The sequence below is a fragment of the Abramis brama genome (genome assembly GCF_963993115.1).
Source record: "Abramis brama genome assembly, chromosome: 16".
Classification (NCBI taxonomy): domain Eukaryota; kingdom Metazoa; phylum Chordata; class Actinopteri; order Cypriniformes; family Leuciscidae; genus Abramis; species Abramis brama.
In genome coordinates, this window is record NC_139978.1 from 24,571,898 (window position 1) to 24,589,801 (window position 17,904).

General features: G+C 36.3%; 1 protein-coding gene across 1 annotated transcript in view; it reads left to right on the top strand.

The window, feature by feature from the left end:
• magixa (MAGI family member, X-linked a) overlaps positions 1-17,904 on the top strand; it is a 49,577-nt gene that overhangs the window by 22,416 nt on the left and 9,257 nt on the right. The window contains exons 8-14 of the mRNA XM_084086378.1: positions 427-594; positions 2,015-2,507; positions 3,177-3,690; positions 3,787-3,850; positions 4,445-4,843; positions 16,621-16,821; positions 17,770-17,843. Coding sequence (XP_083942504.1) covers positions 427-594; positions 2,015-2,507; positions 3,177-3,690; positions 3,787-3,850; positions 4,445-4,843; positions 16,621-16,821; positions 17,770-17,843 — 1,913 coding nt within the window. The remainder of the gene's footprint in view (positions 1-426; positions 595-2,014; positions 2,508-3,176; positions 3,691-3,786; positions 3,851-4,444; positions 4,844-16,620; positions 16,822-17,769; positions 17,844-17,904) is intronic.

Below are 17,904 nucleotides of genomic sequence, written 5' to 3' on the forward strand. Positions count from 1 at the left end.
CAACTCAAGCATTGTGGGAGAAAGTACCCTTTCAAAGTGCACTGTTGTGTAGTGTACCCTACATTTTAGTATGTATGTGTAGTATGATAGTTTGCTGTTTTGAAAATAGAAAATAGACAGTGTTTTGGAAAGTGCCACAGTTTTCTTTTTCGGGATGAGGTGTTTAAATGGCTTACTAGGCTTGATAGGAGAAAGTATTTTAAAATGTAAAAAGTACTCCCCTATATACAAGTGTGTGATTGAACAATTTATTCAGAGTATAAGCTGCACAGCTCACATCCCAGCAGATGGCACTGTTGTTTAGCAGTCAACTCCATCCTAAAACAATGTAGTGATGAGGCTTGAAGGCATTGTTAGATTTTTGTGGACTTCGTATACCAAATGTAGACACTTATTTCTATGTTTGTGTGTGTGCTTGTCAATTAGTACCTGCATTCACAGACCAACCATCTGAACTGAAGGGCTATTCCATACACACTCGCCTGTCGAAAGGGCCTCGTGGGTTTGGCTTCAACATTGTGGGTGGCAGTAGACCTCGAGAGTTCCTGCAGGTGTACAGCGTCACCCCAGGAGGCCCATCTGCACTCAAAACAGGTGAGACTAAGAGTTTTAACCCTGTGTCCTTTAAAAAAACCCCAAAAAACATTAAAACACAGATGCAGCTGGCATTGTGTTGCAAACACTGACCATGTAAAACTGCTATTGTGTGTATTATTATTTTTATTATAGTTTTCAAAAGTCTGAGACCTGAACATTTTTCTGTTTTGTACTTTTATAATTTATTACAATGACTATTATTATTATTGTTCATTAAATCTTTTTTCTTATTCAAAAGAAAATGTTACCTAAAGCAGTTCTTGTTTTGCTTTGTTTTTTTAAAATGAAACATTTAGGAAAGGCATTGGAAAGGCATTAGCTAAATTAAATGGAAATTCTGTTCAAAGCTATTTAACATATATTCTAATTTCACATTGAGAAAATCTAACGCCACTGGTGTAGAGATTAGGTGAAATGAGAAAGAATTGAGGATTTTCCTGCATGCCGCATTCATATTACCCTGGCAACACCAGTATTCTCTGTTGGAAACTGCTAAGTGGCTTTTGCTTTTTGCTGCTTCTGTATAAATCTGCAGCACAGGAGATGGCACTTCAATGGGTCAGCTTTTTAAATATTTATAGATGTATGATAGATATAATAATTTAATAGCACGCATAGATTTGTGCAGGGGACTCCTAAGGACGTTGTGAATCATACGTGATGTAATGGTTCTGCTGATTATAATGTCCTCTTTTTACACTTAAAAGAAGACAAAAAGCCCCATAGATCTGGATTTAAGTCAGATCATTATAGACCAGGGGAGAAAAAAAGACCAGATGGATAAAAGATAGATTTTAGCACAGGAGCATGAGCGGTTTGCTTTTCCTCTCTCTCCCCATCCTAATCTATCCCTCCAATCCTCACTTTTATTTTTGGCAGGAAATCTCTTGAAACTCACGCTTTTTCTCTCTCTCTGTGGATTAGATTATTATGTCTGTATATATGTGTGTGTATTTGGTGATTTGGAGGGTCATGGTTTGAATCTGCTGATCTTCTCTTAATCCAGATGGGCCTATAGGTTTTAATCTGCCTTCTATTACACACACCACTGTCCACTCACGTGTTCTGACAAACCCACCAACACCCAAACACACTCACTTATGCTTAACGGGGTCACGTGATACCCTTTTTTATATCCCTTGTGATTGTCTGTTTTATTTGTTTGACCTTGTTAAAATAGCGTTCATTCTCTCCTTTCTAACATTAGTTTTAATGAATTGTCTTTTTCTACTGACTGGAAGTTTTAAAAGCTACAGTAGGTTTTTACTGTTCACTGAACTATTTAAACTCACAAGATTAAGGACATTTTTAATTCCTCGTGATATGACCCCTTTAGTACTTGTGTACTCTCAAAATCTGATTGCTTTTGATTTCCCTGTACAAATACAAATGACAGAAATGTCTCTCTCTCCCTCAGCGGACATCCTGGTGTACATTAATGACTTGTGTGTGCTGGGTCTGTCCCATAAAGAAGTGGTAGAAATGCTGAAATCCGTCCCCATGGGTCACAGTGTGGATGTGGTTCTTCGTCGAGGTTACCCCATGCTCTACAACCCTGATGGCTGCCCCAAAACCAGCCTCGCCTCCCCTTCCGACCCAACCAGTGCCAAACCTGCAGCCCCCAGTTCTGCTCAATCCCAGGTTCAACATCCTGATGGACACCAGCCTGGCTTGGTGAACCTCAATCGCTCTATGTCCCACCACAACAACTTCTACCCCCGCATGCAGAAAGAGTCCTTGGATGCTAATGGGAACACAGCACCCCAGCCTTCCTACTCGATGGTCAATGGAAATGGAGTGGGAGGGACTTTAGGGTTGGGGGCGGTGCCTTTAACAAATGCCCCTCCCCCATCAGAGCGAATGAGCTCTAGTCACAGCGATACGGAGGTCAGCTCTGTTGTCACACGCAGGTAACCAGAATGGCGTATTGAGACGGGTTTATTATTATTATTATTATTATTATTATTAATAATAATAATAATAATATATAAACATGTTGTGTATTTTATTTTTTATTTTAAGTTTATTTATACATGGACAGTACAAAAAAACATGATTCCAGTCGAAAACTGGAAAATATGTATTGCACATCGAGAGAATAGCATAAGCTATTTTACGTTTCGGGTCCCTAGAAAGGCTTTAAAAATAAATATATAAATAAAAAAACACTAATCATAGAATAAAGCTAATACAGCATGTCATTTATACACATACAAATACAATCCTAAATGACCTAATCAGGTCATTATCAGAAATGAACATGGTGGTGGTAATAATAATATTAATAATAACAATTATTATTATTAATAACCATAACTATATAATAACATCACAACCATGTTCAATAATGATTATTATTATTATTATTATCAGTTATAAATTATTAAAACCATCTTTGTTAATGATTATTAATAGTAATGATTATCATTAAGGAACATGGTAATAATAATGATGATAATTATTATTAACATAATAAATATGGTTACATAATAATATCACAACCATGTTCATTATTATTATTATTATTATTGATGCTGTTCTGTTTACACACGCATTTGTTTCCTCCACTCTCTACCCAGAGCTTCCCTTGTCCGAAGCTACAACAACAACACTCTTCCAGCTCCTTCTCACACCCATCATAGTTCCAAGTCTTCCGAGAGCGATCTCTCCTCTGCTACGCTCCCCCTGCCCCGGCCCGAGGTGGGTCCTACCGCCCCGCCACCAGGAGCGCCTAGCACCCAGCAGCCCCCCATGCCCCAAACATCTCTTGCCGTCGTACCCCCAACCGAGCACCCACCCTGTGGTTTCAACGGGTGTCCAGCCAACAATCCCCCGCGACCTCTTCCGGGTGGCCTAGGGTCCCCCGGAGCCCCGGGTGGGGTAGGCTGCGGGGGAGGGGGTGAGCTGGTACCTGTGGCCTTGGGCAGGAGCGAGGGAGGGGGTATGGGTTTCAGTGTGACGGCTGGGGGGCAAGGAGGGCAGCTGGCGGTGGTGAAGAGAGTCTGGGACAGACGACAGTGCCCCTCCTTACAGCCAGGGGATGCCATTATTAAAATCAATGGAGCTGATGTGCAGAGCCTCAGCTTCGCACAGGTAAATTCAATAACTCTGCAGGTCTTTTTCTGAAACTCTTCCCTCATCAACCTTCTAAATTTTAATCCTTTCATATGATCTTTTTTATATGAACAGGTGCAGCGGGTGCTGCAAGAACATACCAAACAGGGTGAGGTGGTCTTACTGGTTTACAGAGGAAGTGAGTGTCACCCACACTGTATGCAGATACATCGTTTATAATAAACACTCCAAAATTAAATAAAAAAAAGAAGAAGAAAAAGAGTTGTCCATTTTGATTACATGGTCACTTTAATATTTTCTAAAATTTGTCAAAATAAATTAAAAATCAAATGCAAAAAAACAAAATGAGTGAATTTAGGCATCACAACATTATAATGTTCAGTATGAAAAATAAATATTCATTTTGAGATTTAAGATTACGTAAAAATTACATTTAATATTTGTTAATGTTAATTATTAGTGTTTTTAAAGATTACATTTAAGTGAGCGTTTTATGACAGCAATGGTAATCTAAATGTAAAAAGAGAAAAGTGCGTGTACAATTAAATATCCAATATCGGCCAATACCATTAAATAAATAAAAAAGTTTAACATTGTCACATAACTTTATAATATAATATAATGCACATATCTGACCGCATATTATTTCTATATATTTATCATGAATTATTATTATATTTATGATTAATTCTATATAAATAAACAGTATAGTAGGAAAAAGCTATCAGTACCCCCTACCCCTATCACTCATCATTATCCTGTTCTCTCTCAGGTCCTCTTTGCTCCCCAGGCTCCCCAAATGCCTATAAAAGACCTCCTCCCTCCCTGGGCACTCCAGATCTGACCTCACCCTCCTCCGATGGTGCCGTGCCCAGCCAGAGCACCCTCTCTCCATCCTCGCCCTGCAGTGACCTCCCCAACCTGGTCCAAAGCACCAGCTTCCTGGACTCTGTGCCCGTGACCCTGACCCTAGAGCCCCGGGACTGGTTAGGGGCTGAGGACGGACCTGCTCAGTGGAGCCGTACTGCTGCCCCTAACCTCGGCGCGGTGTCCAAAAGCCATGTAGACGCGAGGGGAGTGGTCTCTTCCAGAGCGATGGAGGTGGAGTTGAGACGGAGACCAGGAGAGGGATTCGGGTTTGTCATCGCATCACAGGACGTAGTGAATGGAAGTAAGTACAGACTGGGTGGAACTTGATCTGCATTTATGTTTTCTGGCCAGTCAGAAGTGACCTTGCGTTGTTTGTTTTATATCTGGTTATTCTGGTACTTGGAAGCAAAAAATGAACATTTTATACATTAATACAACATTATTTAATCAAAAGCAGGACTCTGGAAATATATAGTCCGTCTGCATAAAGCAATTATCACAGAGGGAGAGACTATAATTCTGCCTGGTTTGCTGTTTGAAGACCAGGTGAATCGTGAAAAAAAAATATATATTGTAGAGAAAAAGGGCATTTTACCCCTCTAAGCATGTTGGTCGTCTGAGTCATGTCATTATGCAATAAGCATGTGCACAGAAAATCTCTAATTAGCAGACTAATTATGATTTCTTTCACTTGATTTGAGGCTTAGCTAATATGTGCTCTCTTATTTTGAAGGATTATTAAATGCACTAATTTGTGCATCACTGCTCTGAGTGTGTTAATGTAAGATAAGTTAAAGTCTGAGCGAGGTCATGGTTTGTGTCCAGCGCTGCTTGTAGTTGTGAAACAACAAATGGAACAGTTTCCTGAGTGAGCAGTTTTTCCTGTTTTCATTCTCTCTTTCTCTCTCTTATTTTCTTGTGCATTGTCCTTTTTTATGTTCAGTTGTTTAGTAGTTCAGTACTTGTTCATTGTCATTTGGGGTTTATTGTTTAGTAGATAAACATCTTCTGTTTTTTAAAATAGATTTCCAACAAAGAACCGTTGTGATCTGTCTGTTTTATATGTTTTCTTTATCGTTTTGTTTACATTTTACATACCTACAGTACTTCATAGAACTAAAGGTTTCTAATAACTAGACATTGCATCAATGCAATTCAATGAATTGATTAATGAATTTAATAATTGTTGATATTTACTATAATACTTTAATGAATTATTACATTACATTATCAAAAATAAGCTTTCTTTTGAGTTGTAACATTCAGATTTCAAATGTATTTATGTTGTGTAAAAAAAGGCAGGTAACACTTTATTTTACGGTGCCCTTGATACAGAGTAATTACTTAATTAGGTACTTAGTAATAGACGTTGTAATAACATGTAACAAAATGTACTTAACATGTAACTAAGTTATGGAACAGCCTGTACTTACAGATTGTAATTACACACATGTAATAGGCAGCTACTGTTACACATGTGTAACAAGCCGAGTTGGATAAGGTTTATAGATACACATGAAGTACACTTAAGTACATTCTTGATACACTTTTTTTTTACGTAGCTTATACCTGTGTAATATTATGTAATTACAATGTAATTAGGAAACTACTGCATGCATTTAAGCTGTGAACTAGTGAGTAAAATCAAACTAAGGCAGAGATGGATAAGGTATGTATACACAAAGTACACTTAAGTACATTCTTGATACACTTTATTTTACGTAGCTTATCCCTGTGTAATATTATGTAATTACAATGTAATTAGGAAGCTAATGCATGTATTTAAGCTGTGAACTAGTGGGTTAATTCAGATGGATAACATATGTAGATACACAGGAAGTGCACTTAAGTACAATCTTGATACACTTTATTTTATGTTACATACAAGTAATGTTACAGAACATACACATTTACCATGTGTAACTGCAGACCTTAGTAGCCTAACAAATTTAAGTACTTGTTGTTACATTGCGTTATACTAAGTACTTTCTTACATAATTACAGTGTACCAAGTCCGTAACACGTATGTAACAGACTCGGCTTGTTACACATGTGTAACAGTAGCTGCCAATTACATGTGCGTAATTACAATCTGTAAGTACAGGCTGTTCCATAACTTAGTTACATGTTAAGTACATTTTGTTACATGTTATTACAAAGTCTATTACTAAGTAATTAATTAACTAAGTAATTCGTTTTTTTTTTTTAAATGAAAGTAATAGAATCCAATCAGCCATATTTATATTTCTATGATGCATTATATAATTTATTAAATATTTGCAAATTAATCAAATATTTATACCTGAAAATATAAATGGCAGATCATTTATAGTAGAAGTTATTCAAAATATTTTGAAAGAAGTCTCTTATGCTCACCAAGGCTGCATTTATTTGATAAAAAAAACAGTAAAAAAAACAGTAATATTGTAAATTATATTGTAAATACATTTCTGTTTTAATATATTTTAAAATGTAATTTATTCCTGTGATGACAAAGCTGAAATTTCAGCATCATTACTCCAGTCTTCTTCTATTTCTATTTATTTGAAATAGAAATCTTGGTCACACTTTAGCTTAGGGTCCAATTCTTACTATTGTCTTACTATTACTACGACTTTTGCCTCAGTAAACTCCTAATTACTGCTTATTAATTGTTAGTAAGGTAGTTGTTAAGTTTCGGTATTGGGCAGGAATAAGGTATGTAGAATTTGGTCATGCAGAATAAGGCATTAATATGTGCTTTATAAGTACTAATAAACAGCCAATATCCTAGTAATATGCATGTTAATAAGCAGCTAGTTGGTAGTGAGAATTGGACTCTAAACTAAAGTGTGACCTTAATCTTTTATAACCTTAGAAATACGTGTAATTTTGTAATGTGTCCTTGCTGAATAAAAGTATTTATTTATTTATTTTTTTAAACTTACTGACCCCAAACTTTTGAAAACTAGTGTATATAGTGTGTGTGTGTGTATAGTTGTAAATATCACACACTCTCAGTCTCAGGCTGATAGTTTTGCGATGAATCAGTGTGGTATTAAATCACTTTTATTTTCCACATATTCCCTATCATGCTTTCACTCAACATCCCTCCCTTCAGTGATCTCTCTCTCTCTCTCTCTCTCTCTCTCTCTCTCTCTCTCTCTCTCTCTCTCTCTCTCTCTCTCTGCACTCTTTCACCCTCTCCCCCTCTCTTTTCCTCAGTTCAGTTTTGTCTGTGCAAGCGTCCTCCGTGTCTCTGTTCTGAGGGAAAAAAACACCTGAACAGTCCTTGTTTTCTCCATTTCTTCATTGTTTTGTAATATTATATGTAGATTAAAGACTCCGTGTCAGGAATTCTCTGGATTTGAAGCTGGATTTAGAAACTCTATCAGGACAAAATGCTGGAAAGGCTTCAGTCTGCCCTGAAAACGATGAAGGACGTGAAACGTAAATACTCTCTTACCTCTTATGTACTCTTATAATATCTGTATTTAGGTTAATTATTGACCCTGGTACTGTTTACTTTACTAACAATTAAGTACTGTATTTGCAGCTGAATCTAGTTCAGTGATGTTTAAACGTGATTCAAAACATTGTGCGTGGGAACAGTCCGCTTTCGAGAGAGAGAACAGGATGCATGTTTTGCATTTTGCATTGTATCCGTAGCTTTTGATCTGTCCGGGACAGTTCTTCTAAAGTGCATCTCTGTACTTTTGATACTTCAGAGCGTCCTGGCGCTGTGGTTCACCTGGGGTCTCGCATGCCTGAAATATTTCCAGTGGTCATGCCAATGAAAGGCTTAATTCTTCTGTGATGTGTTGGACCAGTGAACACAGACTCATCCACACTGTAGAGGCGTTCAAATGTCTTCTTACAGACTTCAGTTGAGATAAAGAGAAAAAACTACTTTGAAGCATAATGAAAAAACATCATTCACATTTACAAAAAAGTATAGTATAAGGATAAGTAATAAGTATAAGTCTGGGTACTACTGTTTTTTTTTTTGTTTTTGTTTTTTTTTACATGGTATCATAGTTTTATGATCATAGTTTTCTTTCCATTACCAAAAACCCTTGTACCATGGTGCAAGGATGGTAATACTACAGCATTTTGAAATTTATCAAGGTACTACAATTCATGTACCATAGTATTTACATGGTACTCCATGATATTTATAAGAATACCTTGGTTCTGCCATGGTACATGTTCAAAATACTATGGTAGGACTATGGTAAGTGGACAATGAATATAATGCCTTGATATTTTTTGGAAATGATACCATGTTTATTTGACCATGTAGCATATTTAGTTTTTTTTTAACCGTCTACCATGGTATTCTTTGAAATCTATTGGAGCATCATGTAACTACCATAACACATATTTATCTCTATATTTATATTTATATTTTCTGTCAGTTACATTATTACTGTTATAAGCTGAACACCCTGAAAATCTTATCGTGTGTGTGTGTGAGATCATCCGCGTGAGGTCATTTGTAGGGAATGTGTGTGAGACGGAGAGAGAGAGAGCAAAGAACACTGCGAGTTTCTTCCAGTCGTGTTCAATATGAGATTGTCTGTATCTTATCTGTATCCTCTCTATGCTGTAATATCCTTAAGGCACCGTCGTATGCCCGTTTCCATTTTTCAGAGGAGCGAGTTTGTTCTGGGGTCAGCTGATGCTGTTTCGTGAAGCTTAGCAATGTTAACAGACATCGCAGGTTCTGGATCACTGGTTGAGCATATTTTCTCCATGTCATGTGAGGTTTCGCATTGTTCATTTTAGTGCATATTTACATGGCAGGACTAATAAGCTGGATAAGATTAAATATTAAACAGATGGTTGGGTTTGCATCTTGATCCCCATAGGGATACAAGCAGGCTTGTATGTGTATGTTTGAACGTTCATGATGCATTTCGTGGATCTCTTTAGATAGGATGCGTATAATCAATAAGTTTGTTGCTAGACACTAAGGCAGTGCCCGAAACCAGGTTTCACTGCAGATACTGTTTCCTGTGCAGTGTTGGGATTGTTTGTTTCTGCAGGGTCAGCCTGATGTAAATGGAGTGTTGTGGGTCTGATGCTCAGTCACCATTAGTATTACTGCTGTGATCTGCATCTGTGTGTTTCTGCTCCGTAGTGTGTGAAAGTTTTGTTTTCCTTATGTTTTTGCTCACAAACAGCATTTTTAAAGATTTAAAAGTATCAATACACATTTATTGTTGAGCAGTTTTTTTTGTTTTTTTATATCAAAAGCAATATACTGTATTGAAATGATTCTGGAAGCAAGCTAATTTTCAATGGAATTTTCAATTTTGTCAATGGATTATCCTTTCCAGGTTTTGGAGCTGCAATCTATGACGGTACCACTACGTTTCATGCGTTAAAGGGATAGTTCACCCATAAATGTTTTCTCTAAATTGTTTACTCATTTAGTTCCAAACCTTTATGACTTTCTTTCTTCTGTGAAACTCAAAGGAAGATGTTTTAAAGAAACATCATGAATATTTGTCTCTATAAGGAAAGTAAGTCGACCCAACTCCTTTCATTGTATTGACAAAAAACAATGAGCCGTTTTTCAAAATATCTTATTTTATGTCATGCAAAAGAATGTCATGCAGGTTTGAAACAACATGACGGTGAATAAAATATAACAGAATTTCATTTATGGGTGGACTTTTTTCTGCACTAAGAATACTTTATTTCCAATACGAGTTGAGACCTGCATTGCAAATTTAATCCAGGCACAAATTGTGCTCTTTTACTGTTGCCTTTCATTCATTCACTGCTCATGTACTGACAGAATCATTTACTCGCTGGTCGCTCAAGGGTATTGTCGATGCATTATATAAATGCAAGTATACAAATGTTAGAAAATGAGGGACTAATCATAGTTTTGAGGTTAAGGACCTTGATTTGTTCAATGCTGGTTCCATAAATAGGGCAAAAGTTTAAAAAAAAAGTTATTTCTATTTTCTATATTTATTTATTTTTTGTTTTTTTTTGTTATAGTTATAATTAAAACCAAAGTATGTAATTTCAAATGGAATGAAAAAAGGTAACATTACGTTTTACAGTGTCCTTATTACACGTTACATGTAGTTACTGTAGTAAATTCCTCAAATACTCCCTCCCTCTGCCATTGGCTGGCTTATCATATAGCCACACCCCCAAACCCAACTTTTGGATGAACTGTTATCAGATTGGTAGGAATGTTCAAACAGACTGAACAATGTTTGGTAAACACTAATCAACCTAGTAATGGCTTATAGTTATTCTGTAATGCTTTTAATTAAAGCTAAATTGTCATTTCAAATGGAATAGCAGATTTTCTCAAAAACTTCCCCTCTCTGCCATTGGCTGGCTTATCATATAACCACACCCCCAAACCCACTGCATTGTTTGAACTGTTATCAGGGCTGCGTTCAGCACCGACAAAACGTTGCACAACGTTTTTTAAACAGAAACGGTGATGCGTTGAACACACTGTTCTGATGACGCAAGAGTTGCAACTATGGCAGCTGAGAAGGCCATTCTTTGTGTTCTTTGTGAAGAATTTTCGGAGCCTGATGAAGTCGGTATAAATATGTGTTTAATATGCTACTACAAAATATGCCCGATGTTACAGTAACTGCACTTGCCGCCCAGAACAAAAGAGAACATCCCAATTGAGTGAAGGGATTTCTGAAACTGAAATGGAAGCACACATCTTACCTAATTCAGACTAAAACACATCTATTTAGCCTCACATACTGACTTTATTTGTAGTTCATACTGTTTTAATACCCTGTATTTTCTTTCTCATTTTTAGGAAAAGCACTTAATTGTTTATTTCTATACCAAATGTCATACACTTGCAATGAAGCTAAAAATATAAACAACTACATCATTATGTTGATATCCTATATTTTTACAATAAAACTTACGACAAACATGTCTTCTAATATCCTCAGTTGTTGCGTATACCGAGCTGCATCGAACACATTTGTAAATTACTTTTCTTACCCATTGTGCGAGTTCACTTTAATACCGCGTGCTTTATATACATGTTGCTGCTGATTGGACTGCAGTTCTGACACACCCACCAAACAAGAGAAAACGTATCTCAAACCCTGTTGCACACCGGTGCACGCCGTTTCCAGGAAACATGACGTTCAACCCGGAAACCGTAGCAAAACGTTGCGCACCGTTTTGAACTTGAACGTGCCCCAGACTTAAAGTAGATTTCCTCTTCGCCATTGGCTGGCTGATCAGATAACCACTCCCCAATACTACGCTATTGGTTGAATTGTTGTTGGGCTGGTTGGAATGTTCAACCAATCAGGACAATGCTTTGAAGGCACTTTTCTGTCGCTGTATGTCTTCATAATAGTATGTTTACATAAAAAAAAAAACACTTTCTCTTTGATTAAAGAACAGTAGAGGCCAGATAGGAGTTCACCAATAGCCAGGTAAACATTTGTGCGTGTTTTTCTGACATGTGACAAAACATCTCGGCATGAGTCCTACTGTTCTGTTCTCTGCATGAGAAGTTTTGTTCAAGCCCTCGACCCCCGCCTGAACTCAGCTTCCACAACACGCAAAACCTCTGTTCTTCCCGCCGAACCCTGTGGTGTGTGTAAAACTCGCCTCTCACATGGCTCATTGGCTCGCAGTTCAGAGGAAATCTGCCCAGTCGTGAAAATAACAGGCTCATAAATAAAAGCGGAGGTGAACAGAAACAAAGTTTTGTGTAAAAGCGCTGGAGGTTGACCCAGTTATTCTACACATTTAAAGAGTAGTTAAAGTTTCACTCTTGCTGTTTATATATATATATATATATAATTAACTGCCAGTAAAAATTCCTCTTTCAGCACTATACTGTGTTATGAGCTTTAGAAAGCATGCGTGTCTTTCTGTGTGTCATTCATAATAGTGTAGGTTTATAGGATTATGGGAAGTGTTTAATAACAGTTATGTAACAAACACCATACCTTTATGAATTCAAAATACTCTGTTGTTCAGTAACTATAAATCCCAAAGAGCATTTCTCTCTCTTTCAGGCAGCTGGGTCAGAAACAGCTGTATTCATCCCTGTTTTTTTTTTATCTCTTTATCTGTTTTCATGTGGGAGACTTTTATGAAATTTCAAAACATGTGCCGTGTTTATTAAATGCATCTTTCCCATTAACACTATTACTGTTTATCTTTTTTTGTCCACATCTATAAATAACCCACAGAACAATATGCTCATTAACTAAGATCCTTTACAAGCTATGAATAATACGTGAATGTGTTATGAATAATAGACAGACTCATGAATAATGTAGTTTTGGTAATAATTGGCAGCACTTAACGATGTGGTACGCGGGAGAACATTCTCTTCCAGCTCAACACGCTTCATATGACACTGAATGCACTCTCACCTGGGCTCTACTGATTCTGTACACACACACACACAAATTTATGTTTTATGAGGACATTCCAGATGTATAATGATTTTTATACTGTACAAACTGCATATTCTAGCCCTAACCCTAAACCTACCCATCACAGAAAACTTTAAAAAAAAACATAACTTAGTATGATTTAAAAGCTGTTTTCCACATAAGGACCAAAAAATGTGGATATTGCCATCTTTGTGAGGACATTTTGTCCCCATAACGTAAGGTTTACCAGAACCAATATACAGTGAATTTCCATTTCATGTCAGCTTTAAAAACCACATCACATATACTGTACATGAAAGGGTTTCCGTGTAGCTTGCTCTACATGTGTATTTCATCTCTCTCTCTCTCTCTCTCTCTCTCTCTCTCTCTCTCTCTCTCTCCCTCTCCTGTATGTTTGATCTTGTATGTACTGATTTCTCTCTGGGGTTCTTTGGACAGTGCGTACAGATCAGACACTGTCAGTAGTTAAATTAAAGTGCTAGTTAAACTAGATTATTAGAAGTAAAAAATCAAAGAGCTCCAAGAAAAACATACAGGTGTTTTTGATTCACAGTTGAGGAAGCTTCAGGACTCTTTGTACAGATCTAAAAGGGACTTTCATGTTGTGAGGAAGAGTTTCTTGGCTCATAATCTAAGACGCAGCAAGGTGTAAATTAGGAAAACATTTCTAACATATGTTTGTTCTTTTATGTCATGTTTGATATGTTTGTTCAGATCTGCTGCCCACTGTGTCAACACTGTTTCCTTCTGTTTTTGTCATTCGTTTCCTATTAATATACAATCAGAGCTTGTGAACCTTTGTGGTTCTGCAATTCCCTCAACATATTGGGTGGCTGAAATGCATAGATGAATTCCCAATTCAAACAAAAAGTGTGTACAGTACGTAGTGTTTCAAGCCTTATACTTGAAAAGGTATTTTATTCCGTCACCTTTCACCTACTTTGAGTGCATTTGTGCTTTAAAGGGCTAACTGAAACTGTTTCAGGCCTGTTGTCGTTTTTACATGTTCTGCGCTGTCGGCTGTTTCCCCACACCGAGTGCACAATCAATACAAACAGGTCGATTCACCGGCCAAAACTGGGCAGCGGCAGTACAGTATGGGGATATACTAACAGTGTGTTTGGGAATGTCCCTGTATCCGAAGATGCAAACTTCCCAGCTACACGGTGTGCCACATGAGCTGAGGAGCCGTTCGATTCAGAAAAGTTGAAAAATAAAACACGAATCTTCCAATGTAAGTGTCATAGGTGTTTAGCAACAACTAAGGAAATAGTTTTTGTGGTTTTTGTCCGTACACTACCGTTTATAAGATTTTTTGTTTTATGTTTTTGAAAGAAGTCTCTTATGCTCAGCAAGGCTGCATATATTTGATCAAAAATATAGTAAACCAGTAATATTGCGAAATATTACAATTTAAAATAACTTTTTCAATTTGATTTGAATTCACTTTAAAATGTAATTTATTCCTCATTTTCAGCAGCCATTACTTTTAGTCTTCAGTGTCACATGATCCTTCAGAAATTATTCTAATATGTTGATATATGTTGCTCAAGATTAATTATTTTAATTATTATTAAAAATGTTTTAAAAAAAGTTGTTTAATATTTGTGTGTTCAACATTCTTTGATGAATAGAAAGTTCAAAAGAACAGCGTTCATTTAAAATAGAAATATTTTGTTTCAATTTATAAGTCTTTACTATCACTTTTGGTAAATTGAATTAATCTTTGAAGAATAAAGGTATTAATGTCTTTTTAAAACTTTTGAACAGTCATGGGTTCATCTCCGTTTAGAATTTTAATTTATTTATAATTTTGGGCCTTATTAACGAAACACTTCAGAAGTTCAGTAGAATCATAATTCAATAGGATTCAATAGGAAACTGTTCTGCCTGTGTTTGATAAATAAAGGCCTTTGTCTTTGGGAAAACACACTGCTGTGTTTATATTCTTAATCTATCAAAATATTCTTAATGTTCTTTTAGCCTCTTATGTCTTTTCTCATTTTTGGGGCAGTAGCTCTTCTCTTTTATGAAAACTTGCACGTCAGACTGAATATTGGTGCGTTTGTCATCTCCCAACAAAGATGAATATGGAGCAGAATGCTAAAGGCAACAGAGAAGTATTTCAATCTGCTGCCTGAAGTTTTACACTCTCTTTTCTTTCTTCAATCGACTGTCGCTGTGTAACATGATGGCGAGTGCTCAGGATAATTGTGCGCAGGTCTTTGAGATTCCAATCTTGGCAACCAGCCTGTTGTTTGGCTAAGAGTGAAAGGCTGAATAATGTGGACAGAAGAGGCTGGAGTGGAACAAAACACATCATACTTAAAGTGCCTTTGAGAAACAAAGGCTACACTGGATGAGCGCAGACCCATCAAAAGGAGAACAACAGTGAAGTTTGGGACACCCTGAGGAGAAGGCAATAATTAAACAAACACTGCAGGTGTACAATAACCATGATTGATTGATGCATAGGATTTCTATGACAAGTTTAACTTGTTAGACTAACTAACAGGTGGAACAGTTTATTCTTATGGCACGTTTGTTCTTTCTGATAGGATTTTTGTTCTGGAAACTGACCTTTGTGGAATGTTAAAACGTGTGTGGAACAAAGCTTGTGTTCACATCAAAATAAACGTTTAAATCAACAATGGCACACAATGTTATCTTTTGGAGCAGAGTCATTTACGTCTTTTTAGATCTGAATCCCTGTTGGAATCATTTCCTATGGGATTCAGTTTTTCCTCTAAAAAATGGGGAAAAATTGTCACGATTTGCTCACCCTCGCATCACAAAAAAAATTATTCTTCCTTGGAACTTTAAGAATGTGGTAACTTTGTGTGAGGAACAGTTGAAACTTGAAATTGTTACTCTAAAATTTAAGTCAAAATGTATTTTTATTTTGAGTGGGCTAATACTTTAAAGAATTAGTTCACTCCAAAAAAAAAAAATTTCAAACTGATTGAGTTTTTTTTTTTTTTTGAGAGTGTACTGTCCCTTTAAGAGCTCCAACACAGACTATATGAGTTGTGCTGTTGTCGTCACCTTTATTAATATAGCGCTTTATACAGATTGTTTCAAAGTAGCTTTACTGTGATAAACAAGAAAGTAATGATTCAATAATGGAAACAATTCAATTCTGCTGTTATGCAGCTCTAAAAAGACGATAGTAAATGGTCATTATTCAGTTGAAATCAGTTAAGTGTTGAGTAATAAATGTGTAAAGTTCATCAGTTATGGAATGAGTTAAATTCATCTACGTATAAAGCAGCTCTGGAGAAAACAGTTGTGCTGATGTAACTGCTGAAGCTTTAAGATTTGCATTATATTGTACATAATCTATTCAATAATAAACTAAAACATCATGTGACTGTCTAAGGTCACTATTCTGAACTTCTCTGGTCTAGAATGTCACATGATTATGTAAACATGAAAGTTTGAGTAAAGGGATTTATTCACGACTGTTCATGTTCTGTCAGCCGTGTAATCATCTGTTGATTCAGTGATTCATTTAGAAATGTGCCTCTCCTTATGCTGTCATATCATCATATTATACAGATCAGAAATAAACATGTAGTGGTCAATTATAAAGTAAAAAGAATTTAGTATATTTTGCATGGGTGAATGGATGAATATCTCTTTCTTTCTGTCTCTTTTGTGTGTTTAGCCTCGTCTCTAGTGTCTCACAGGTTTGTGACGGTGCGACGGGGGAGTCCAGCAGCACGCAGTGGTCAGATTCAGCCGGGGGATCAGCTGGAGGCCGTGGAGGGCAGATCAGTGGTCACGCTTCCTCACAGAGACCTCGCACAGATACTGCGCAGAGCTGGCAACAACCTCAGACTCACCATTATACCACGCTCTCACACTAGTAAGCACACTACACACACATACGGCTTTTCATTTTGCTTGACTGTTTTTTGTTTAGATATATTGTATATTTGTTCGTACACTACCGTTCAAATGTTTGGGGTTGATAATTTTTTTTATTAAGAAATCTTATGCTCAACAAGTTGCATTTATTTGATCAAAAATACAGTAGAAAACAGTAATATTGTGAAGATTTTTTACCATTTAAATGAACTTTTTTTTTTTTTATATATTTTAAAATGTAATTTCTTCCTGTGATGCCAAAGCTGAATTTTCAGCATCATTACTCCAGTCTTGAGTGTCACATGATCCTTCAGAGATCCTTCTAATATGCTGATTTGGTGGTAAATAAACATTTCAACATTATTAGCAAAGTTGAAAAAAGTTGTGCTGCTTAATATGATTAGTTTTATTAATGTGATACATTTTTTCAGGATTCTTTGATTAATAGAAAGCTCAGAAGAACAGCATTTATATGATATAGAAATCTGATATTGAAGTATTTACGGTCACTTTTGATCAGTTTACTGCATCCTTGTTGAATGAAATTAATTAGTTTTTACTGATCCCAAACTTTTTAATGGTAGTGTATATGCATGCTTGTTTGTTTTTATTGTGCTTATCTTACATTTTGTAAGTGCCTTGATAAACTTGCCGTAAATAGTTCATTATTATTAATAATACTATTTATTATTTGACAATTTATTCAATAATAATTAATTATTGTCAATATTTTAAATATTAAGTCAATTAAATGTTTTATTTATTTATTCATCAAATAAAAAAAAATATTGTGTTGCAAAAAATATTCTGAAATCTGAAGTAGTGTTCCTTCTGATAGACTTTGAGGTATATTTTCAACAGTCGCCACAAGAGAGCGCTGGTGTATAGACTCTGAAGAATTGCTATTAGTGCGTGTCAAACTGATGAGTGTCTATTTTTCTGTCAGACAATAATCTGCCTGAATACCCTGACTTTGATGCCGAGAGCCGGTTAAAAAAAGGGCATCGGGCCAAGCAAAAGGTGAGGCTACATACATGCACTCAGAAATGTGTGATAAATATATATATTCTAAATAAATGAG